This window comes from Populus alba, chromosome 4, assembly GCF_005239225.2.
Source record: "Populus alba chromosome 4, ASM523922v2, whole genome shotgun sequence".
Taxonomy (NCBI): Eukaryota; Viridiplantae; Streptophyta; class Magnoliopsida; order Malpighiales; family Salicaceae; genus Populus; species Populus alba.
Genome location: NC_133287.1, coordinates 9,791,795 through 9,818,177, shown reverse-complemented (window position 1 = coordinate 9,818,177; position 26,383 = coordinate 9,791,795). Strand labels below are relative to the sequence as shown.

The window sequence follows — 26,383 nt, the reverse complement described above, 5'->3', positions numbered from 1 at the left end:
TTTCTTCCTATCTCAACTCTCATGCTCTTACTCTTATTAATTTTTTTAGCGTGCTTTTTATGTCAGTAAATCCATCGGTAATAATAATTTTTTTATATCCGACAAATGATTCATCGATTGAGCATTTTCGTTTATGATCTTGTTGATAAACTAATTACCAACAGAATGATAATATAAATACCGACGGAAAATTCCATCTGTAAATATAAGAATTCTAGTAGTGTTTATTGAATATGAAACAATTGAAAAAGAAAGTTTTGAGTTTGAAATAACAGAATTAGAAAGAAAAAACTGAGATAATAATCCCTAAACTAAATTTTCTGGGTAGATTCGAGGTAGCCCGAGCCTCCTTGGGTGAATGTGATTTGCTTTGAAGCAATTTCTTGCCTCTACTAATCCTCCCCTAGTGTTTATTAACTAAATCTTAGAATTAGAATTTGAATTTGAATTCAATAAGGAAACTGTCTAGCGAGAATTCTAGATTGATTTGTATGTTGACCACTTCTCCTATATAAACGATGTCATTACCTATAACTGATGCTTCATTGTTTGAGGGAAATAAAATATCATGGCATTCACATCCATGGATTTCATAGAAGGTTTACCGAATTCTAACCAATATTTAATAATTTTGGTGGTTGTGGATAGGTTTATCAAATATGCTCACTTTATTCCAGTGTCTCATCCTTATAATGCTATGAAAATAGCCAATTTGTTTTCACAACATGTAATAAAGCTTCATGGATTACTAGATAGTATAGTATGTGACAAGGATCCTACTTTCACTAGTAAATTATGGGGAGAGTTGTTCCAAGATCAAGGGGTTAAGCTATTGATGTCTACGACGTACCAACTACAAATTAATGGTTAGTCAAAGGTAACAAACAAACCCTGAAAGCATATTTAAGGTGTTGTGTGGGGGATAATCCCAAGACTTGGTCAAACTGGTTGACCATAGTCGAGTACTGCTATAATACCAGTTATCATGCTTCCCTTAGAGCCACTCCATTTGAAGCAACCTATGGCTACCTGCCCCCAAGCCTTATGGATTATATTCCAGGGTCTACTAATAATCAAGTTGCAGAGGAACAATTGCAACAAATGACAAAACAAATCGCAGAAATCAAGTTCAGTTTAGCTAAAGCACAAGAGAGGCAAAAGAGACAAGGGAAGAAAAGAGATCCAACTTAAAGAGGGTGAATGGGTTTACCTCTGACTCTAGCCATTAAGACAATCCAACATACCGAGAAGTGAGAATAAAAAATTAGCATATAAATATTTTAGGCCATTTAAAATCTTGAAAAAAGTAGGAGAGGTAGCTTACCAGTTAGATCTTCCAGAAAAAGCTCGTATTCACAGTATGTTCCATATCTCACTACCAAATAAATAGGTTGGGAAGAGTACCACTCTTGAACCAAGGCTACCTATTTTTTATTCTAAGCAAGAGACTTAACTTGAACTTGTGAAGATCCTTGACAAAATAAGCCAAATCTTAAAGAGGAAGGTAAGAGAAGAGGTGTTGTTAAGGTGAGAGGTACAACTTAGAGAAGATGCAGTATGGGTTGAGGAATCCTGGCTAAAAAGTGCTTACCCTCACATTGAGGCAAGGTTTTTTAAAGGGAGGGGCGTTGCAGTGGTTCAGTAAGGTACCTGGTATTTGTGGTCAATTTCTTTTGTTTTGCCAAAAGAGGTACAATGAAGAGTCTGCTTTGAAAATGAAGAAGACATAGTGGTTGAGAGACAAGAGAACCTGTAAAAAATAAAAGAGATTAACACGTGTATGGTCTGGATGCATGAATGGAACTGGAGACATACATGGAATGCTGGAAGAGACTCTTTCATCACTGGTTGACATGTGATAATGGTATTTTATTTCCCTCAAATAATGAAGCATAAGTTATAGGCAATGACATTGTTTATATAAAAGAAGTGATCAACATACAAATCAGCCCAAGATTCCTACTAGATAGTTTCCTTTTTGAATTCCAATTCAATTTGTAAGATTTAGTTAATAAATAGGAGGGGAGGATTAGCAGAGAGCCAGAAAATTCCTTTAAAGCAAATCACATTCACTCGCTGCCTCGAATCTGCCCGAAAAATTTAGTTTAGGGTTTATTATCCCAATTTATTCGTTATAATTCTATTCTTTCAAACACAATACTTTCTATTTCAATTGTTTCAGTTTCAATAAAGATATCCCACCAATTCTTGTTTTTTAATTCTCATCTTAAGAAACAATAATTTAGAATCATTATAAAATGGGACTAACACAAAGTTGAAAAAATTATGAGAGTGAATATATGGTTGTACAATAAGAATTAAGAGTTGGTGATTAGAGGGATTAGATTAGAAGAGGTGCGGGAAAGAAGAAGTGGAGGGGTTTGAGAAGAACACCAATGCCTTTCTTTGGCTTCCTAATTTTCCTATTGTATAGTTGTTGGAGGAAATTAAAACTTGTGTTAATGTTCTCTAATAAATACTCGACCTCTATATAATGTATATGAACACGGATGCCACCATATTATATGTCATTGTCCCATTATTATGAAAGCTTGAATTATTCTTAATTTTCTTGATTTTAATGAAAACCTGTATATTGCATGTGATGATCTATCAATAATTATTTAAGAATTTATTCCTAAATTATGTTTCCTTAATTAAAAAGTTCTAAATGTTAAATAATTCTTGCAATTTTAGCTTTTTTTAAATCTGGATTTATTTATGATTATTTGAAATCTTTACAAGAATTTCTTTTAAATTTTGGATTATGGTTTATTTTTTTATTATTTGAAAAGGATATTTACAAGAAATATTGGTAGTTAGATTCATCTTGCCAACAAGAAAATGGACCGTACCATATTTTAATACCTGTTTTTGCTTGATAATTTGCTCCCAAGTTTAGTTGGTTTACCTTTTGTTCCATCATGTTTTGGGATTTTTCTTATGTTTTAGTATTTTTGTTCGAGTTCAAAGATTATACACCCGAGTTCAAAGGCTTCCTTTATACTTCTTTTTCATTGATTCCCAAATTTGTTTGGAAGTATCCTTTACAAGGATGGTTTCCAATATCGTCCGATCTATAGCTTGAAAAAGATAATTTTTTATCTTTATTTCTTTCAGCTTTAACTCATCAATCCTCTTTCGTTGCATTTATGTTTGCTTTATGCCACTTTCAGCTTCAACATTACCATTTTCTATCAACCCCTAATATTCCTTAGAGCGCAAGAAATTCTCCATCAACATGTTCCAGGTTATAATGGCCATCAAAATGAGAAATGACTGGCTGCACAAAATTTCCTTCCAGTGTTATATTTCTTTGCTGCCGCAAAGGATACTCAAAGACTACTGCTTTGATTTAATTAGAGAGGCTCAGATACCACAATGTCATGAAAAGTGACAATAATACAGGATCAGAATCAATGATTTTTATTGAAGCAGAAGGTTGGCTTTATACAGCCTTACATAATATCAGCAGAAGAGATATTCACGTAGAAAATCATGCAAAATATAAACTAACAATCATATAAACTAAGACTTATTAAAACTAAATACAAATCCTAACTACTTCCTTAATATAAGCCTAAACTTTCTCTTCAAGAGGACCATACGCAGAGGCTAGAGGTGGAATACATTCACAGGTTTCCTTTCTCAAAGAAAAACTATCAGAAGGCCACTGTTTCCTAGAACAGAGACTAGACATAGGAGTGACCACAAAAGTCTATTTAATGGGGATTTTGGTGAAGATCATTGCTGCAATTTGCCAATACTTTAATCTAAAGTGATGGAAATGATTTATCTTTTTTCCGTAGGATTCCATGCAATGCTTGCATTCATTTTCTTGTCAATAAAGACATCACGGGATGGCCTATCCACACATAAAGGCAGGCTAATATGACAACATAAATTATTGCAAATCTTTGTTGAAGTGAGCATTGCAAAACGACCCAGACAGCTCAAGGGATTCCTTTTGAGTTCCACGACAAAGGATTTTTTTCATCATCAATTTCGTATAATCATAATTTTTCAACAAGAATTTGGGTCCGAGAAAGATGCCATGAGCTGAAGCTTGTATTGCTGTGGTTCTTGGATTCGCAGAAATAGTAGGAAACCGAGGCCCTTCAATTATCTCACATTTTAGGCTTCCTATTTAATCCAAATTCTTTGGATTTGGATCATCATTATCGTTGGACCTAATTTCGGTAATCTAGCCCTTAGAGCCCAGTATGCAATGCTAACAACAGCACTTTGTGTTTTGAAAATTTATTATGTTTTCGTTGACTTTTTTTTTTTAGAGGAGGGCCGTGGTTATGGTAAGTATTTTTTATTTAGAAATATATAATGAAATAATATTTTTTTATTATTTAAAAATTATTTTTAATATTAGCATATTAAAACGATTTGAAAATATAAAAAAATAATTTCAAACAATTTATTTCTAAAGTTTTTAAAAAACATGGTTTTAACTGTATTTTTAGATTATGTGTTATTCCTATAATGATGACGTGCATCAACGATGAGTCTAGATATATATATATAGATGATATAAGAAATCAAATAACTACAAAAAATAATAAAAACCACATCCCCTCCCTTAACTAGACAGCAGAGATGCCAAGGGGCATCGACTGGAAGAGGAGGGCCAAAAGAACTCTATTATTAGGAGTAAGAACCCATCAGAGAAAATCATAACCCATCAGAGAAAAAGCTGGAGAAATATAAAGATACGATGAATTCATGTAAGATTCGAAATTTCACTTCATTTCCTTGTTGTTAAGCCGACAGCCTGGCAGATGGAGCTGGACAATGGCCTGGCTAGATAATCGGCCGACGAACGTCACAGTGATTATGAAAATGAAAACCCAACTACATTTCTTGGATTAATATTAGGTCAAAATCATCAAGTATGATTGGCATGTAATACCAACTAGTGACGTGATGATTTGTATAGAGACAGATTTTGTGTATATAATGCGAGTGTGTGTATTTGTGTACAAAATCTGCCTCCACTCAGGGGCGGAGCCAGGGGTGGCAAGCAGGCCCGGTCACTGCAAAACATTTTAAATTTTTTTATTATTTAATATTTTTAATTTAAATAAATAAACTTTTTAATAATATATATTATTATATTAATTTTAGCCTCCCCTGTAAAAGACGCCTCGCTCCGCCCCCTGCCTCCACTGACACCTATTTTTCTACCTAAATTTTTTTATTTATTGTATTTGCTTGGTTTCTATGCAAAAAGAATGGAGAAGGATGGACTCGACTTTGAATCATATAATATATATATATATACACACTACTTTAAAACTTACAAAAAAACAAGAGTTTAAGAAAGAAAGAAAAAAAAGACACGGTCTAAAATCCTTTCTAAGGTGCTTTGATTTTTTTTTTTTCATTAAATAAAAAACATTGAGTGTGCCTATAGGTGATCGAATCTAATCATAGTTTAATTAACTATTTATATAATTCACGGTCTAAAATCCTTTTTGCATAATATCCATAACTATCAAATCCCAACAATCTATTCGAAAAGATTAAAAAAAATAAAATTAAAAAGGGTAAATTGTTTTAGGAGGTATTGAAAGAGCATTTTCCATAAATTGTTTTAGGAGGTATTGAAAGAGCATTTTCCAAATAAGTACCCTAATATAATTAAATGTGTTTTTGGTATTGATATAGCTTTTATACTTTGGTTTTAAAAAATAAGTTTTAAAAAATATATATTTTGTTAAAATGATAGTAAAATAAATTTTTATATACAAAATAAATTTTTAAAGTAGATCTTCATAAATAAAAATTAAGTATGTTATTTAAACTATCATAATACCAAATATTCTTTGAAGTACATAACATAGTAGATGTTAAAAGTAGTAGTTGAGGGCATGGAAATAATTATATAACAAAACCATACAACAAGATAGAGAAGATATAAATAAATTGATGGAATATGACATATTTATCATAAACATGCTATCTTTTTGTCATTCTTAGTAATAAATTTGTATAATTAGGGTAATGTTTAATGTAAATAATAGCTATAAAACTTAGTAGGATGTATTTGGTGACCCATCAATTCAAAGCACAATTTAGATTTTAAAAAAACTGAATTCATCCCATCAAACCGCGAACTACATCTTAAGCTATCGGGCCTTCAAATTAAATAAAGAAAACATTAGTATATCATTTCTTGTCTTGTAGAAAAGCTCATTCGATGAACACAAAGCAAATGAAATACACGGCTATATTGGCTCTTTTCAACCTCACAAGTTCCAGATGTGGCTGGCCCCTTCTCCTGCCATGAGAGCTATTCTTGAAGCTGATAGAGCTATTCTTTCTATATCATCATTTGCACGAAAAAAGAGAGAAAGAAAAAGTTGTATACTCACCTGTTGAGCTTAATTATTTTTGCTTAGCCCCACTCCACACAATCTAAAGTGAATGACAGTGAAAATGTATAATAATTAGATTGATACCTAACCCAAATATTAATCAAACGAAAGGAAAATAACCATCCCAAGGTAGCTTAAATTACCTAATCGCACAGTCCAGATATCACTTGAATCTGGTCCTTGCCAGCCTAGTATTAAGCTCTCCTCCAAATGGCAATGCTACACGTTAACGGCGTTGATCTTTCTTATGATGATCTGAATTAACCAACATGGTATGATCCAATCTCGACTGAATACACACACACACACACACACACACACACACACACACACTGTTTCATGGATGGTTATTTGTAAGAATTTGAGGTCGGAAGATATAACTTAGTTATCCTTAAAAGAACCACTCCCACTCCCCTTCACTAGTTTTGGTCTCAACTGTCCTACCTAGTCATTGCTTTTTGAAATAAACAAAGCCCTTATTAGTCAGGATTTGGTGATGTTTAGGAATTAGGAACCTCCTCAACAATTTGATTATGGCATGGTTAAAATTGTGTTTTAAAGTGTCTATGAAAAAAATTAATTTTTTTTGTTTTAAATTAATATTTTTATGATATTTTTAGATCATTTTGATATGCTGGTATCAAAAAATAATTTTTTTAAAAATAAAAAAAAATATTATTTTAATATGTTTTGAAATAAAATGTATTTTAAAAAATAATTAATACTACACTTCTAAACATATTCTTGTTTGACTTGCCCATCACTTACTTACTTGCACGTATATTGCATCTCATCATTTTTCTTTTGAGAGGTCACTTGAAACTTGGGATTCAAGATTTTAATCTCTTTTGAGAAATAAAAAACAAGTGAAAGAGTACAACAAAGACCCACCAGCAAACTATAGATTTGTTTTCTTTTATTTGTTCATTTTGAACTTATAATTATCATCTTATAATTTGATAATCAAGGAAGTTAAGCACTCCCAACAAGGCGAGCCACAGCATAATGTTGTGGGCTTGAATTTTGATCCACAAGGTGTTTTACCTAATGCTCACTGTCAATTACCTCATTATCATTTATAACTTTTTTTTTCCTTGCTAGCTTGAAGGGGGACATCCCTTTAACGTAATTATCAATTTAATAATAATAATGATAATAAAGAAAGAAAGAGTTCATGTGGATATAAAACACACCAGAAATTGAACGATACAAAATAAAATTTCCTAAAAGATGCATTAATTTAGTTATCAATTGCTAATATTTTACTCGACAACATGCATATCACACATGTTATAAGATCCTTCCAGGGATTAAAAAGGTAATTTGCCTTAAATATTATTGAATTAATTTACAAGAACATTTATAGCTGTACTTGTTTAAACTAGGCAGCCACAATATGGATAAATAGGTGAGCAAGCCAGTCTCTTTCCAAACCCTTGCAATCCCATTACCTCCCACCCTCTTTCTCCTTTTCTCTCACTAAAAATGAAGGTTTATGCCATGAATCAGCTTCCCTTTGGCAGCAAGCACCATGCTCTACGAAAAAGCACACCAACAATAGCCCTAACAGTAACCTTTACCCTGGTTCTTTTCACAGTTTTTCCTCTGTGCTACCCTTTGCTAGGGTACCCTCTATATTTGTTGAAAAGCTTTTCCAAGTCACAAATCTCAATATCATCTTATGTTGCTGTGAAGTATGGCTCAATATATGAGAATGAAAGTGAGCAGAAATGTGACATATTCACAGGAGAATGGATACCAAATCCTCATGCACCGTATTACACAAACACAACATGCTGGGCAATACATGAGCATCAAAATTGCATGAAATATGGAAGACCCGATACTGGGTTCATGAAATGGAGATGGCGACCAGATGGATGTGAGCTACCTGTTTTTAATCCTGCTCAGTTCCTTGAAATTGTTAGAGGCAAGTCTATGGCTTTTGTTGGAGACTCTGTGGGTAGAAACCAAATGCAGTCCTTGATATGCCTTCTATCCAGGGTACGCCTCCTTTTTTCTTTTTTTCTTTTTCCCGCACGCTAATTAATACTACAATTAAATATTATTTTGAATTTTTACAGATTGTTTCTCATTCTATTTTATTATTTGTAGTTTCAAGTTTTTCTTAAGAGGTTTTCAGGAGTATAGTAATGATTGCTTTTCAAAGCGCTTTTCGTTTAAAAATATATCAAAATAATATATATATATATTTTTTATTTTTTAAATATTATTTTTGAAATAAGCACATCAAAATATTTTAAAAATATAAAAAAAAATTAATTTTTTTTAAAATACTTTGAAACTATAAAAATAAGTAGATAATTAATTCAGGGAATACTATTACTAGTTGAGTTACAATTTCGCTAAATTCACATGATAATCACTACAACAGTAAGTCACGGAGCATTGTGCTTGGATTTATTGCTGGTTAGTACAAGAGATTACATTTTATTGGAAGTGGTGATTCGAAGAAAAAATAGAACAAATTAACTACTTACGTTGTGTCAATAAAAAGTTAGACACAGTTCAGTTTAACTAATCATGTTTGAATTACCAACGAGTTAGTTGACCTAAGGCATTATGTATCAAAGATTTGGTAAAAAGGATGCCTCTAGGCCCCAACACATCATATCTCTTGAATTTCGGCAACCTAATGTCCCTTAATAAATTAATCATGCTTTTTGTATATAAAAAATTAAAGATTATTGGAGTTCATTTTATTATAAACATTGTACAGAAAGGGAGAAGGAAATAGGTTTTTAAGTAAGCTAGTCTTGCCCTTGGAGACTTAAGCTCTCACGTAATCTAATAATTTGCCTACAAGAGCCGTCCTTCAGCCAGTTTTAGCCAAGAAAGTGACCATCAACTCATTATAATATAGAATCAAGAGAAAAACACACTGTGGGCTGGGTGGCGTGATATAGTACTTGAGAAATCAAGTAAACCAATGGCTAGTAGCTTGGTTTTGTTTGCTTACCATTTTAAATTTACTCCTCCAATTTCCTCTTTCAAGGAACCATCGAAGGGTGAATGTGTCTCGATGAAGCGTCATCGAACTTACTTGTAGAAGGAATTTTCTTTTTCAGAAGGGTTCTTGCTTTAACCCTCAGTACTTTGTGTTTGATTAGTATAATTCTTTGTTGAAAACAAGTAACCTCAGATGCCTTGTTATTAGAATAAAGAATAGCTTAGAGGTCTCTATCTTTCTATTCGAGACATTAAAGATCACGAAAGAGATAACTTGACATCCAACCAATCTTCATGAAGTGGATGTGTTAATTATGATTAGCACACTAAATCATCATCTTATTACACTCAAAATTAGACCTACTATTTAGAACATGAATCCAAGTTTGACTTGGTAACGAGAAGCTCCTCGTAATCTTAGATAGATTATCAATGTGGGCCAATTAGGTCATTTTCAAAAAAATTAATTAAATAAATACTTGATAATTATCTGGATATATGATCTATCTAGTGGCTACTGAACTTTGTACCTGCCATAGTGATCGATGTGCTATTTTATATATATTTCATTTAAAAAAGCTATCTAGATTAAGATTGCATTAAGATTGCCCCAATAATTTTGCCTCAAGAGCCCTAGTGGTCATCTCATGCCAATTATTTTTCTTAATTATTTATTTGATGGTAGTCTCTACTGATTTATTTCAGGTGGAGTATCCCATTGATGTTTCATATACACCAGATGAACACTTCAAACGGTGGAGGTATCCGTCATACAATTTCACCCTCGCAACGTTTTGGACACCGCATTTAGTCAAGGCTGAGGAGACAGATGCCTATGGACCGACTCACACTGGCCTCTTCAATCTCTACCTCGATGAGTTTGATGAAGGATGGACAGCCCAAATCGAGGAGTTTGATTATGTGATCATCAATGCAGGGCATTGGTTCTATCGTCCAAGCGTTTATTATGAAAATCGCCAAGTAGTTGGTTGTCGATTTTGCCTCCTAGAAAATGTGACAGATTTGCCTATGTATTTTGGGTACAGAAAAGCGTTTAGGACAGCTTTTAGAGCCCTTAATAGCCTAGAAAATTACAAGGGTATAACATTTCTTAGGACATTTGCACCATCTCACTTCGAGAATGGGGAATGGAATAAGGGTGGGGATTGTGTGAGAAGAAGGCCTTTTAGAAGCAACGAGACGAGTTTGGAGGGTGTAAATTTCGAGCTTTACATGACACAATTGGAGGAGTTTAAGCTTGCTGAGAAGGAAGGGAAAAAGAGGGGTTTGAGATTTAGGTTATTAGACACGACACAAGCTATGTTGTTGAGGCCAGATGGTCACCCTAGCATATATGGGCATTGGCCTCATGAGAACGTGACCTTGTACAATGATTGTGTGCATTGGTGCTTGCCTGGCCCAATTGATACATGGAATGATTTCTTGTTGGAAATGTTGAAGATGGAGGGTGTGAGATCATACGAGGAGAAGCTTGATTTAAGTGATAGAAAAATGAAGTTAAGATAAATTCATTTCTATTCTTCTCCCAAACAGAAAATCAGTCCAATCGCCCTTTGTATTTATAGGTTCTTTATTATATTATTGGAGTTGTGCATTGATTTATATATAAGACTTTATCGATGCCCTTTTTTTTTTTTTTTAATTTCATGTTCATATAAGTTTAAATACCTTGTAAACCATCGGTTAAACACAATTTAATTCTTGATTTTTCAATCTTTTGACTATATATTAGGAACATGGATTTCTTTTCAATTTATCTTGGTATATTGGCATTCCCTTTGAATGATAAATTAGCTTAGTGTAGCCCTTGACAATGACTTAACCCATCATGATTATGCATATAATAAATCTTAAGGAATACTTTATAAATAATTTTTTTCCATGATTTTGGATGTAAATTTAGAGAAGGAGCAGCTTTACGTGTTCTATATATATATATATATATATGGTAAATCATCGTAGTTATTTGTTTATTTATTAACTTGTGTCTCCCATGACTCCAATCTCCTCGTTGAATCATATTACCTTTGATATTCTATTATTTTGCACATCACTTCTATATAAATCATCATTTGTTAATTTGTTAGAGTGAGGAAAAATCATTATGCCAAAAAAGGAAAGAAATCTATATATAAAAAAAAAGTCTCACAAAAACACATAAATAAGATTTTATGGGGGAGATAATTAGATTTCGCAACATTAAGACATTTTTAAACATACCAAAAATTTAACTTTAAACAATAATAATAAAAAATACTCATATTCAATAGAAGCTCCTTCATCTTAATTTTCCTCGATAAATTCTCTTCAACAACATTAACATCAATAATTATCGAATCAACTATAAGTGGTAAGGTTATCAACAAAGAAAATCATATATAAAAAATCGATAATGCCTAATCAGGATATTAAAAAAAATATAAACACCAAATTTTTAAGAAATCCAAGTTCTAATCATGTAGATATAGATTTTCAAAGAAACAAACAAAGAAAACACACAGGAAGACATGATTTTTAAGAATGCCTGGTTGAAATAGTTTGTTAGCTCAATTTTGTCATCTATAGTTTGTCCCGATAACTTAATTTGGTAAGGGAAAAAAAAACTTTCATTTTTACTTCCTTTGTAACTGAGGCGGAAATAGAGTAAAATAAATAAGCATCAAGGAAATGACATCTAAATTATTTAGTATGGGTAAGCATTGTAATAGTACTGAAATAGAAGAGTTTTGCTAAGTTTTAGTGCCCGCGTATGAACCGCAATGCCATTTTTAAGAGAAAATTTTTGAAATTAAAAAATATTTTTTTTTATAAAGAAAAGAAAACACAAAGAACACATATGGATGCATGTATATAAATTTTCAAGTTCATTAGTGATTTATGTTTGTTGATTTATTTGTGTTGAAGAATCAACCTATGACACCTCAAACTCCTCAGACTTGCAGCAACCTCAACGATAAATTCCAATACTCTAAGAGAATAACTGCTAGCCTTTCAAATATTCTAATTACTTGCTGATAAGATATATGTATTGAGTTAGGAAACTAGTCTATATTTTTCCATCTAAGAAGAACTCTAGACTAGATAATAAAATATTGTACTAAACCATTATTTCTTATAAAGACTTCAAGGCATAAGGAAACTTTACATGGTAACAGAGCCACTCATAAAACCAATGTCCCTTTTTATTTTCTAATCCACAATGGCCTCTCCATCATTTTCTACTTCTAATACCACCTTTAATACTCCTGCTATTCCAACACTTTCCAATCTTCCCATGACCATCAATGTCAAACTTAATTTTTCAAACCACCTTGTCTAGAAAGCACAAGTTCTACCCTATTTCAAATGCCAAAAAGTTTTTGGTTGCCTTGATGGTACTATACCACCACCACCTCCTGAACTTATTGTCTCTTCTCCCACTAACAATATTGTCACTACCACTCATAACCCTGTTTATGATCTCCGGTTCTAGCCACCATTAACTCTTTTCTCACTAAAGATGTTCTCACACAAGTCTTATCCTACACAGCTTCTCTTGAGGTATGGCTTACCCTTGAACATAATTTCTTTTTTTTTTCTTGTGCCAAAACCATCCAAGCTTGCACACAACTTGCCAATGCCAGGAAAGGTGCTATGTCTGCTCACTCTTATTTCCTTCACATCAAACATTTGTCAGATGAACTTGCTCTTACTGAATAGCCCTTAACTTGTGATGATGTCACCACTTATTTGCTTGCTAGCCTCAGTTAAGAATATGATCCCTTGGCTTCAAAAATCTTTTCTTGTCTTGATCCTATTATGTTGGAGGAATTTTATTCCCTGCTTCTTCTCTATGAGTCTCGTATCACTCAAAACAATCATCCTACAACACTTGTTACCTTAGTCTATCTTGCTGCTAGATAACCTTTAGTGCATCCTTCATCTCAATTTCGATCATCTCATGTTATGCACACTTGTGGCCGTATTCCTTATCGTGGTCGAGGAAGAGGTGCTTAATTCTCCAATAGAGATATCTCTCAGTCCACTTATATTATCTGTCAGGTATGTTTTAAACAAGATCATATTGCCCATAAATGTTATCATTGTTTTAATGTCTCCTATTAGGATCAACAACCTTAAACCATGATCGCCGCTCAATTTCCATCTAATGAGAATGACTAGCATCCCAATACAAGAGCCGCCCATCACCTTACCAATGATGATAATAATCTTTATATTTCCATTGATGATTATTAAGGCTAGGATCATATTTCGACGGCTAATGGTGCAAGTTTGAAAATAGTAAAGAGTGACACTTCTAATTTTTCTTCTCCTTCCAAATCTCTTATTCTTAACTAACTACTTATTGTGCCTGAAATTCATAAAAATCTTCGTTTTTGTTCATCATTTTATCTTGACAATAATGTTTTCTTTGAATTCAATGCTTCTTTATTCTATGTAAAGGATTACTTGAGGAACATCCTGCATCGTGGACCACTCAGTTATGGTATTTACAACCTCTTTGCTTCTCTTGCACATCTTCAGCCACAAGCTTTCTTTAGTGTTTGCGTGTTTGTTTCTCTTTGGCATCATCGTCTTGGTCATGCCTCTCTTCTTGTCATTAATAAAGTTGTTTCTTTATTTGTAAAAATAACAATTTTTTCCATTTGTTCTGATTGTCAATTAGCCAAGAGCCATTCTTTACATTTTAAACTTATACATGTGTCTGTTTTAAAACCTTTGGAATTAATTTATAATGTTTGGGGACTGGCCTCTCTCTTGTCTACTTTTGGTGCACATTATTACATTAGCATTTTAAATGATGCTACCAAGTTTCTATGGTTGTTTCCTTTAAAACTCAAGTCTGATGCCCATCATACATTTATTCTTTTTCAAGCAGTTATGGAATGTCAATTTAATAGAAAAATTAAAGCACTCCAATCTATTGGGGTGGTGAATTCTGCAGCCTTAGCACATGTTTATACCACCAAGGCATTCAACATAGAATCACTTATCCTTATACACACTAACAAGCTGGTGCCATTAAAAGACATCACAAACAAATTGTTGAGATAAGTCTAGCTTTACTTGTTATTTCCCATCTACCCTAAATGTTTTGGGAAGATACATTTCACGTTGTTGTTTTTATCATTAACAAATTGCCAACCTCAATCCTTTATAATAAATCTCCTTTTAAAATGGTTCATCATTGTAAACCAGATTACAATTTTAAGTGCTTTTTGATGTGCATGTTGGCTTTATTTGCGTCTTTATAATTAATACAAAATGGATTTAAGTTTAAAAAATTGCATATTATTTGTTATAACATTGGTCATCGCGATTACAGATGTCTTAATGTTTCTACTGGCAAAGTGTATGTCTCTTGTCATGTTGTCTTTGATGAATCTATTATTACTTACCAAACTTATATACTAGTCCAGTCTCCTCCTCATACTCCTTTGGTTACTCTCCCTCATTAATTAAGTATGTCCTGGACTAGTGTTGCACCTTCTACAAGTACCATACCTCCCTCAACATCTTCATCATTTCCTTATGAATCCATCATCATGTCCAAACAATTTTATTCATATTACTATTGTTTCCCCCATCATAGATGTTGTTATTGCTGCATAATCCGAAGACCAACCTTCACTTCCATTATCCATCTCCTCACTTCAAACGACTCACAATTTTCATCTTATGATCACTCACAACAAAAACTACATTCACAAATCTAAATTGATTTTTGACTCCCACGTTCGCTATCCTTTTCCCAAAGCTCTCATGGCTACATTTTAGTCTAATGACTTAGAACCTTCCCGCCACTCTAAAGCTATCAAACATCTATATTGGCGGGAGGCTATAGACAAGTAATTTGATGCCTTGTTATCTAACGACACTTGGATTTTGGTTTCCAAACCACCTACTGCCAATATCATTAGCTGCAAATGGTTGTATAAAATTAAACATAAAGCTGACAACATAATCAACAAGTACAAGGCCAGGTTGGTTGCTAAAGGGTTTCATCAACAAAAGGGCATTGATTTTGGGGAGACTTTCATCCCTATTGTCAAACCAATTGTTGTAACCCATTTTTGGGTCCCCATGAAAAATAAAATAAATGGCCAAAAGAGTTTAGAAAAAATAACAGGAGGCAGAAGCGCTCAGAAAACAGTCAGAAAATTTGTCAAGGAATTTAAAAAATACAAGGATTGAATTTTTGACAATATATTCTTGAAGGATGAGGACCCTGGTGGATAAGAAAATTTGAATTTTGAGGAGAAAAGCCCAAATTTGAATGTTTATGGACTTAATTGGATTTTTGATTGAATTTATAGAAGATTTGATGGCAAGAAAAATTGATTTTTAAGTCAATTTGGGCTTTAATTAGAAGAAATTTAAGTTCTGGGGCCAAAATATATTTTTTAGGAATTTATTAGGTCAAATCAGGGGCTTAAATGCATAAATATTGAAGTTTAATGGCCAATTAGGGACTTAATTAAGAAAATCCGAAACCAGGGACCAAATTGGAAGAGGCGCGTAAATGGAGGGGCTGCAATTATTCGGTTCAGGGGCCTAATTGAAGAAATTGAAAGTTTATTAATCAATTGAGGGCTCAATTGCATAAATCAGAGGCCAAGGACTAAAGTGAAAAAGGCGGCCAACAAGAGGGGTGGGGACCGAATTCGGAGGACTGATTTGAAGTTTGCCCATTTAAATGAAACGGCGCGTTTTATCCAAAACGACGCCGTTTCATATATGAAAAAAAAAAAAAAAGAGGAAGACCAGAACGGTGTCGTTTTGAACGACACTGTTCATCTTCCTCCTTCCCCCCGAAGAAGAGCAGCAGAAGAAGAAAACCATTTTCTTTTTTTCAAATCTTCCCGCCTCTCTCTCTTCGTCCCCACCACCTTTAAACATTGGCCGACCAGCCGTTGCACCGCACTAACGATGGTCCCCCGCAGTTCTGACCCTATAAATAGAGAAGAAAACCGAAGAAAAGAAAAGAAAAAAAACCCGAAAAACCGAAGCCGAGGGAGGCCCGCCGCTCCCCGACAGCCGCTCCTCAACCCGCTCCTGGGTCCACGTCGAAATCGCGCCATGGTTCTATAAATAGAGAACCAAAAGGGAGAACGAGAGAGGAAAAAAAAAAGAAAAGAGAAAAAAACCCGAGAGAGGACCGGGAGAGAGAGGAGAGAGAGAGGAGACCGAAGAGAGAGAGCGAACCGAACAGCCGTAGCGCCGCCTAACGGAGCCTCCGCGCACGAGCCACACCACCGCCAGCGACCGCCTCCTCCACGCCAGGTACGTTTTCTTCTCCCCCCCTGTTTTCTTTGTTTTCTGCAAATATTTGCCTCCTGCATGCATTCTACATGCAGGAGGCGGGGGGGAGAAGATTAATTCCCCCCCCCGCTGGGCCTGGGGCCGCTGGGCCAGCCCGATGCTGGCCCAGCCTTGCAAGTCTGGGCCGGTCTTGGCCCAGACCATAGGAGCTTTTCGGGCAGAGATCGGCCCACTTGAGTTTGCGGGCCGAGATCGGCCCACGTTTGTTTGCGGGCCGAGATCGGCCCGTCTCTTTTTTGGGGGCTGAGCCTGGCCCATTCATTTGGGCCGGCCCAGCCCTATAATATATTATATTATTATAAATTATAATATATATGTGTGTATATGTTATATATATATATAAAAAATATTTATAAAAAAATCTGAAAAATCTAAAAAAAAATGTTGTTACTTTCCTTTCATATATATATATTTTTTTAGGGGGTTTTGTATTTTTTTTTATATTGTGGAGGCATAAATTCAGTATTTAAAATATCTGATTTTCGTCGAGGCACCCGAAATTTTCAAAGATAAATTTATTTTTTGCTTTAAAAAATTTCTAAAATTCCTTAAAAATATTGTTGATTTTTTTTACATCTTTTTTAAAATGACTTAATATTAGTTTGTATTTTTTATGCTGTGGAGATACAAATTCAGTATTAAAAATACCCGATTTCGTCAAAAAAAATATATTGTTTTAAAAAAAAAAAAAATATTTTCTTGCGTGTTGCATACGGCCAATACTCTAACATGTTTTGAATGTTCTTTTTATATAAAAAAATATTGGAAGTTTTGAAAATGTGTTTTCGCATAGATTTCTTAAACACAAATTATTTTCTTGCATTTCTGGATTTTACAACATGTTTGTAAAACTCCAAAGGGTATTGGCCAATATTCCAAAAACTATAAAAATCTTATTTTGGGGGAATTCATTTATTATTCACCGTTAATGTTTGGATAAAGAAATCCTTAAAAGGATGAATATCCAAAATATTATTGGGAGTAATAAATCCGCACACATTCTTGAAAGAAGCCTTGATTATAATCGAGGACATTTCAAAATTTAATTTTTTTTTTATTATTATCCCACGATTTATGAGTCGCAAACTCTTGAAATACTAAGGGAAAAATGAGCTTTCAAAGCACATGGAGTCTCCTTAGATTTCTATCCAAAATCAATTGACGAGCCTAGAAAATATCAACATCATAGCAATTATAAAGCAAACCAAACACCAAGCAGCTTACCTTAGGTAGGGCGTACTAGGGGTGCTAATACCTTCCCTTTACGCAACCAGTCCCTTACCTTTAGAATCTCTGAAAGACCAGTTCGGTTTCCTAGTGACCAAAATACTAGGTGGCGACTCCAAAGAACCAAATCAGTAAAACAGAACAAAACGAAAGTCGTCAATTGAATGTCGCAAAAACAAACTTTTTTTGTTTGATTATTTTTTTGGGGGTGCGACAGGATGGCGACTCCGCTGGGGACCCTTGGACTAAGCTTGATTTGTTTGTTTGTTTATGTTATGTGTTATTGGTTTTTGTTTTCTTATGATGCTTTGTTTAAAAGCTTTAACATATATCTTTACATTCTATCATACATGGCATAGTCATGCATCACTTTATTATTATTATTATTATATTTTGGAGTGCACACACATGTAACTCTAAGTTTAAGTGGGGGACTAGCAGCTTGCCTTATGACTTGAGTCAAGGTTTAAGTTTGTGTAAACCCCAACTCTTTGTTGAGTGTTTAGACTGATTGTGATTGGTACACGTATCATCCCACTATCTGCTAGACCTCCATATCGCCTTTACGAAGGTTGATCACTGGAACAGCAAGAGACCATCTTTTAGAGACCCAGTAGTAAACCTACCTTATGTCTCACGTAGAAGAACTAGAACCTATCCTTGCTGCATCCATACCCAATAAAAGGCTGTATCCATACCCAATAAAACATGCATTTTTCAATCATGCATCCATCACAATCATACATTTCTCTCATACATCTATGCACGCATCGTCGCAGATCGTGAAACATAGGTCCCACATCCAAAGTCCACCAAACCCGGTCCAGATCAAGAATGGAAAACGAAGAAAGAGCTCATTTAGAGTCGCACTACCAGACCGAGTTGGAATCTGTGAAAAATGAAGTTTCTAGACTGACCAATCTGCTTGAGCAACTTTTAAGAGTCAAGAACGGGGAGGGAACGTCTACCCAACCACCTATAGGAGCACCGTCAGGGATATATCAGAACTTGGGGGTAGATTCAGTGACGGGGTAGCACTTTGCGCCTGCCATTCCCATTCAGCCCCCTCAAGCTCACATCACTGTAGACGGGCCTTCCAATAATAGGTCCACTAGTTTTATGAACGATGACAAGATATCAGCTTTGGAAGAAAGATTAAGAGCAGTCGAGGGAAATGACTGGTTTGACCCCATGCGAGCGTCTGAAATATGCTTGGTACCAAACATCACGGTACCAAAATATTTTAGGATACCAGAGTTTATAAAGTATAGTGGGTTGGAATGCCCAAACACTCACCTTCGATCTTATTGCAATAAGATGACTGAGGTGATTCATGACGATAAGTTACTGATCTACTTTTTCCAAGACAGTCTATCGGGGTCGGCGCTAAGTTGGTACATGAGGTTGGATAATGCCAAGATCAAGAAATGGAAGGATTTAGTTGAGGCTTTCCTTAAGCAATACAAGTTCAATTTGGAAATTGCTCCAGATCGAACGAGCCTTATGTCAATGGAAAAGAGAAGCCAAGAATCAGTAAGGGCTTATGCGCAAAGGTGGAGGGACGAGGCCATGCATGTGCAACCCCCTTTGATAGAAACGGAGATGGTGACTTTGTTCGCCAACACATTCAAGGCACCCTACTATGAGCATTTAATGGGTAGCTCATCTCAACATTTTTATGATGCTGTACGCATAGCGGAAAGAATAGAGCAAGGGATTAAAGCTGGACGCATAATTGAACCATTGGAGACAAAAGGTTTTTTTTCGGGAGAAAATTGAAAGGTCCCGTTAACAACTTTGAAGGTGGGTCCAATGACAAGATAACAGATTCATATCACCCACAAATACCTACCTCCCATGTGGCCCACATAAACTTTAACAAACCTTTTTCCCCTAATCGAGCAAATGGCCAGTCAAACACCCAAAACAACCACCAAAGACCAAACACAAGATACATTTCAGAACAACTACCGCCATTACCCATGCCTCTGAAGGACATATATGCCAAACTACTGAGCATTGGACAAATAAATCATATCCCTACATTACCACTACAGCCACCATTCCCCATCTGGTATAAGCCCGAGCTGACTTGCGAGTACCATGCTGGTATTCCCGGGCATTGTCTTGAAACGTGCTATGGTTTCAAGAACAAGTTATTGAAGCTCATCAAGATAGGATGGGTGTCATTTGAAGACACACCCAATATCAGTTCAAATCCATTGCCTGGTCATGACAAAAGTGATAGGGGATAAAGGGTTGGAAAACCTTGGTCAAGAATCTTCGATAATGAAGAAGGCGAGATCGAAGGAGAAGACAAGGAAACGCAAGTAGGGAAGGAAGATGAAGCATTGCCTCGGTTCACTTTCCACATACTAGAAGAAGTTTCAGAACGGGTTGACCCAAGAACTTCTCGTAGTTTTCAAAATGTAAAACAACTTCATTTGCCTTAGCATGTTTTTGTCATTGCTTTTGTCATTGCTTTTATTTTCTCTAGTGAGCATTCAGGGCTCATATTGTCAGCCAGATTTTTGTGTTTGAGCCTACCTTTTTCTTTAAATAAATGATGAGATTATGCACTTTTTAAACAAGGTTTAGTGGTTACAAAGAATGTATCATAAAATCATTTGATATGAGATTTAAGAAAAGCTAACCCTAAAGTACAACCCTTCACTCACTAAAAAAGTTTATCACTGGCTGAATGAATTTCTTCTCTATATAAAAGCCTAGACTAGGATCACACCCCTACACTGGGGGCAAGACGAGATGTGTTATGAAAAGTCTTACGTGTTTAAAATTGGATGTAAGCTTATAGATTTGAAAACCAAGCTAAAGCATTTGACAAAAAGCATGACAAAAAGGCAAACACAAGTCATACATTTTGAGAAAAGGACTACTTGAAGAAAGTCAACGACTTCTTCTCCAAGAATATGATAGGCAACACGAGAAATGAATCCAGCATACGACTTCAAAAGCAAGTTCATGTTAAGAGGGAGTCTCATGAACTAGAAGAAGAGGATGGGACCTATGTTTCAAAACCAGGTACGAATACATGCATTGCATCTAATCATAAATCATTGCATGTATGTTTTTTTGGATCGTTACAAGAGGAGATTTTAGCGCATTCCAACAAGATTATGGACGGAGAAAGAATCATTGAGTTGATTCTAGAACAACAAGAAGAGAAGATAATATTTTTCAAATCCTGCCAGCAGGAAGAACGACATCGATAGCAATCAGTAAAAAGGAATCGCCAGATGGGATTCCAAGTTGTTTGGTGAAAAGAGATCGCCAGGAGGGATCTCATATTTCGATAAAGGTCGCCAAGAGGGACCTCATATTTCAGCTTTGAATAAAAGGGAATCGCCAGATGGGATTCCAAGTTGTTTGAGATCGCCAGGAGGGATCTCGTATTTCGATGAAGGTCGCCAGAAGGGACCTCATATTTCATGTTTGAATAAAAGGAATTGCCAGATGGGATTCCAAGTTGATGGAGATCGCTAGAAGGGATCTCGTATTTTGGTATTTGGAGGTCGCCGGATGGGACCTCATATCTCATGTTTGTTAAGAGGAATCGCCAGATGGGATTCCAAGTTGTTTGAGATCACCAGAAGGGATCACGTGTTTCGCTATTTGGAGGTCGCCAGATGGGACCTCATATTTCATGTTGGTAATAAAAGGAATCGCCAGATGGGATTCCAAGTTATCTGAGATCGCCAGAAGGGATCTCGTGCTTCGACATTCATCAAGGAAGGTCACCAGAAGGGACCTCATTTTGAAACCATTTCTTAGAAAAGCATTGGAGTTTACTAAGAATTCTTCCCCCTGGGTAGGTCACCCATACAATGAGACTATCATATTTTTCCTAGGTAGGTCACCCATACAATGAGACCACCATTTTCCTCTGGGTAGGTCACCCATAAGAATGAGACCATTCTCCATTTTTTTTTTACCTGGGTAGGTCACCCATAAGAATGAGGCCATTCCTTCCCCTGGGTAGGTCACCCAAAGAATGAGACCACTCTTCCTTTTTTCCTTGGGTAGGTCACCCATCACAATGAGACCATTATTTTTTCTGGGTAGGTCACCCATAAGAATGAGACCATTCTCCATTTTTTTTACTTGGGTAGGTCACCCAAAGAATGAGACCACTCTTTCCCTTTTCCATCGGGCAGGTCACCCATCATAATGAGACCATACACACATTTTTTGTATTGATTATGGGTAAAGGAATCGCCAGATGGGGTTCCAGGTTAAAGGAGATCACCAGATGGGATCTCGGATGGATTTCCATATTGATCAAACTAAAGTAAGAATTCAGAGGATCGCTGGATAAGGATCTCGAGATGACTAAATTTGGATCATAGTTTTTGGGCTAAAGAGGATTGTTGCAAAAGACAAGGTTTCAGATCAATTAAGCTTCGACCAGATCAGTTTCGGGAGTTCCGTTGTGGGTTTATCTTTATAACACTTACTGCGCAAAACCCATGCTCCGTAAGTATTATAAAGAGGGGGCATCTGTTGTAACCCATTTTTGGGTCCCCATGAAAAATAAAATAAATGGCCAAAAGAGTTTAGAAAAAATAACAGGAGGCAGAAGCGCTCAGAAAATAGTCAGAAAATTTGTCAAGGAATTTAAAAAATACAAGGATTGAATTTTTGACAATATATTCTTGAAGGATGAGGACCCTGGTGGATAAGAAAATTTGAATTTTGAGGAGAAAAGCCCAAATTTGAATGTTTATGGACTTAATTGGATTTTTGATTGAATTTATAGAAGATTTGATGGCAAGAAAAAATTGATTTTTAAGTCAATTTGGGCTTTAATTAGAAGAAATTTAAGTTCTGGGGCCAAAATATATTTTTTAGGAATTTATTAGGTCAAATCAGGGGCTTAAATGCATAAATATTGAAGTTTAATGGCCAATTAGGGACTTAATTAAGAAAATCCGAAACCAGGGACCAAATTGGAAGAGGCGCGTAAATGGAGGGGCTGCAATTATTCGGTTCAGGGGCCTAATTGAAGAAATTGAAAGTTTATTAATCAATTGAGGGCTCAATTGCATAAATCAGAGGCCAAGGACTAAAGTGAAAAAGGCGGCCAACAAGAGGGGTGGGGACCGAATTCGGAGGACTGATTTGAAGTTTGCCCATTTAAATGAAACGGCGCGTTTTATCCAAAACGACGCCGTTTCATATATGAAAAAAAAAAAAAAAAAAAGAGGAAGACCAGAACGGTGTCGTTTTGAACGACACTGTTCATCTTCCTCCTTCCCCCGAAGAAGAGCAGCAGAAGAAGAAAACCATTTTCTTTTTTTCAAATCTTCCCGCCTCTCTCTCTTCGTCCCCACCACCTTTAAACATTGGCCGACCAGCCGTTGCACCGCACTAACGATGGTCCCCGCAGTTCTGACCCTATAAATAGAGAAGAAAACCGAAGAAAAGAAAAGAAAAAAAACCCGAAAAACCGAAGCCGAGGGAGGCCCGCCGCTCCCCGACAGCCGCTCCTCAACCCGCTCCTGGGTCCACGTCGAAATCGCGCCATGGTTCTATAAATAGAGAACCAAAAGGGAGAACGAGAGAGGAAAAAAAAAAGAAAAGAGAAAAAAACCCGAGAGAGGACCGGGAGAGAGAGGAGAGAGAGAGGAGACCGAAGAGAGAGAGCGAACCGAACAGCCGCAGCGCCGCCTAACGGAGCCTCCGCACACGAGCCACACCACCGCCAGCGACCGCCTCCTCCACGCCAGGTACGTTTTCTTCTCCCCCCCTGTTTTCTTTGTTTTCTGCAAATATTTGCCTCCTGCATGCATTCTACATGCAGGAGGCGGGGGGGAGAAGATTAATTCCCCCCCCCCGCTGGGCCTGGGGCCGCTGGGCCAGCCCGATGCTGGCCCAGCCTTGCAAGTCTGGGCCGGTCTTGGCCCAGACCATAGGAGCTTTTCGGGCAGAGATCGGCCCACTTGAGTTTGCGGGCCGAGATCGGCCCACGTTTGTTTGCGGGCCGAGATCGGCCCGTCTCTTTTTTGGGGGCTGAGCCTGGCCCATTCATTTGGGCCGGCCCAGCCCTATAATATATTATATTATTATAAATTATAATATATATGTGTGTATATGTTATATATATATATAAAAAATATTTATAAAAAAATCTGAAAAATCTAAAAAAAAATGTTGTTACTTTCCTTTCATATATATATATTTTTTTAGGGGGTTTTGTATTTTTTTTTTATATTGTGGAGGCATAAATTCAGTATTTAAAATATCTGATTTTCGTCGAGGCACCCGAAATTTTCAAAGATAAATTTATTTTTTTGCTTTAAAAAATTTCTAAAATTCCTTAAAAATATTGTTGATTTTTTTTTACATCTTTTTAAAATGACTTAATATTAGTTTGTATTTTTTATGCTGTGGAGATACAAATTCAGTATTAAAAATACCCGATTTCGTCAAAAAAAATATATTGTTTTAAAAAAAAAAAAAATATTTTCTTGCGTGTTGCATACGGCCAATACTCTAACATGTTTTGAATGTTCTTTTTATATAAAAAAATATTGGAAGTTTTGAAAATGTGTTTTCGCATAGATTTCTTAAACACAAATTATTTTCTTGCATTTCTGGATTTTACAACATGTTTGTAAAACTCCAAAGGGTATTGGCCAATATTCCAAAAACTATAAAAATCTTATTTTGGGGGAATTCATTTATTATTCACCGTTAATGTTTGGATAAAGAAATCCTTAAAAGGATGAATATCCAAAATATTATTGGGAGTAATAAATCCGCACACATTCTTGAAAGAAGCCTTGATTATAATCGAGGACATTTCAAAATTTAATTTTTTTTTTTATTATTATCCCACGATTTATGAGTCGCAAACTCTTGAAATACTAAGGGAAAAATGAGCTTTCAAAGCACATGGAGTCTCCTTAGATTTCTATCCAAAATCAATTGACGAGCCTAGAAAATATCAACATCATAGCAATTATAAAGCAAACCAAACACCAAGCAGCTTACCTTAGGTAGGGCGTACTAGGGGTGCTAATACCTTCCCTTTACGCAACCAGTCCCTTACCTTTAGAATCTCTGAAAGACCAGTTCGGTTTCCTAGTGACCAAAATACTAGGTGGCGACTCCAAAGAACCAAATCAGTAAAACAGAACAAAACGAAAGTCGTCAATTGAATGTCGCAAAAACAAACTTTTTTTGTTTGATTATTTTTTTGGGGGTGCGACACCAATAATAGTCCATTTGGTTTTTTCCTTGGGTTTCACTAACACTCAGCTACCTAATCATATTTGCAAATTAAATAAGTCTCTTTATGGACATGATCATTCACTTCATGTTTATCATCATGGATCTATCACCATCTATTTATTAATCTATGTTGATAATATAATCTTAGTTGGCTCTAGTGTTCATTCCATTGGCAGTATTATTCATTTATTATAGAAACATTTTGTTGTCAAAGATATGGGTGCACTGGGTTTCTTCTTGGGCATTGAAGCCATACGAGAGGATTATGGCCTATTATTATCTCAACAACATTATATATTGGATATTCTTGTCCACGGCAAAATAGATAAGGCAAAGCCTTGTATTACCCTCAATGTCCCCATCATAATCTGTCATCATTTTTTCCAACACTTCATTTCATGACCCATAATTGTATCGCAATGTTGTTGGTGGCTTATAGTACTTGTCATTTACCTAATATGATCTTGCCTTTACTATCCACAAAGTGAGAAAAATATATGCATCATCCTATGGAGGTGCATTGGGCTGCAGTTAAACGAATCCTATGTTATTTAAAACATATTATACACCATGCTTTATTGATCTAGCCATTATATACTCTTCAGCTTCAAACCTTTAATTATGCTAATGAGGCAATAGATCATGACAATAGACGATCCATTGGAGTTTAATATGTCTATTTAAGCTCTAACTTAATTTCTTGGAGTTTCAAACAACAACACACAATAACTTGAAGTAGCACATAGGCAGAATACAAAGCTCTCGCTAACATTGCTGCAGAAACTCAATGGCTAAAGTCTTTGTTGATTGATCTTCATGTTTCAATTACTCCCTTTCTAATTCTATGGTGTTATAACATTAGGGCCACACATTTATCCAATAATCTATTGTTCTATACTCATACAAAGCATATTGAAATAGATTTTCACTTTGTTAGAGATCAAGTTATACGTTGTTAACTTCTTGTGAAATTCATCTCTACCAAAGATTAGTATGCTGATGCTCTTATCAAGCCTCTACCTTCTGTCCAATTTCAGCTTCTCCATGACAATCTTAGGGTTCGTTCCTTACCCTTTTGATTATGGGGGTGTGTTGAAGAATCAACCTATGACACCTCAATTCCTTTAACTTGTAGAAGATTCTTCAAGCAATAGAGCCCTACAACAATCTCAATAGCAGATTTCAATACTTCAGGATGT

At 35.5% G+C, this 26,383-nt stretch overlaps 1 protein-coding gene across 1 annotated transcript; it reads left to right on the top strand.

The window, feature by feature from the left end:
* Positions 1-7,773: 7,773 nt before the first annotated feature.
* LOC118056053 (protein trichome birefringence-like 19) lies at positions 7,774-11,000 on the top strand. Its single transcript, XM_035068160.2, has 2 exons — positions 7,774-8,393; positions 10,065-11,000. Exons 1-2 carry the CDS (start codon positions 7,875-7,877, stop codon positions 10,884-10,886), a joined length of 1,341 nt encoding a protein of 446 aa, XP_034924051.1. The 5' UTR covers positions 7,774-7,874; the 3' UTR covers positions 10,887-11,000.
* The last annotated feature ends 15,383 nt before the right edge of the window (positions 11,001-26,383 follow it).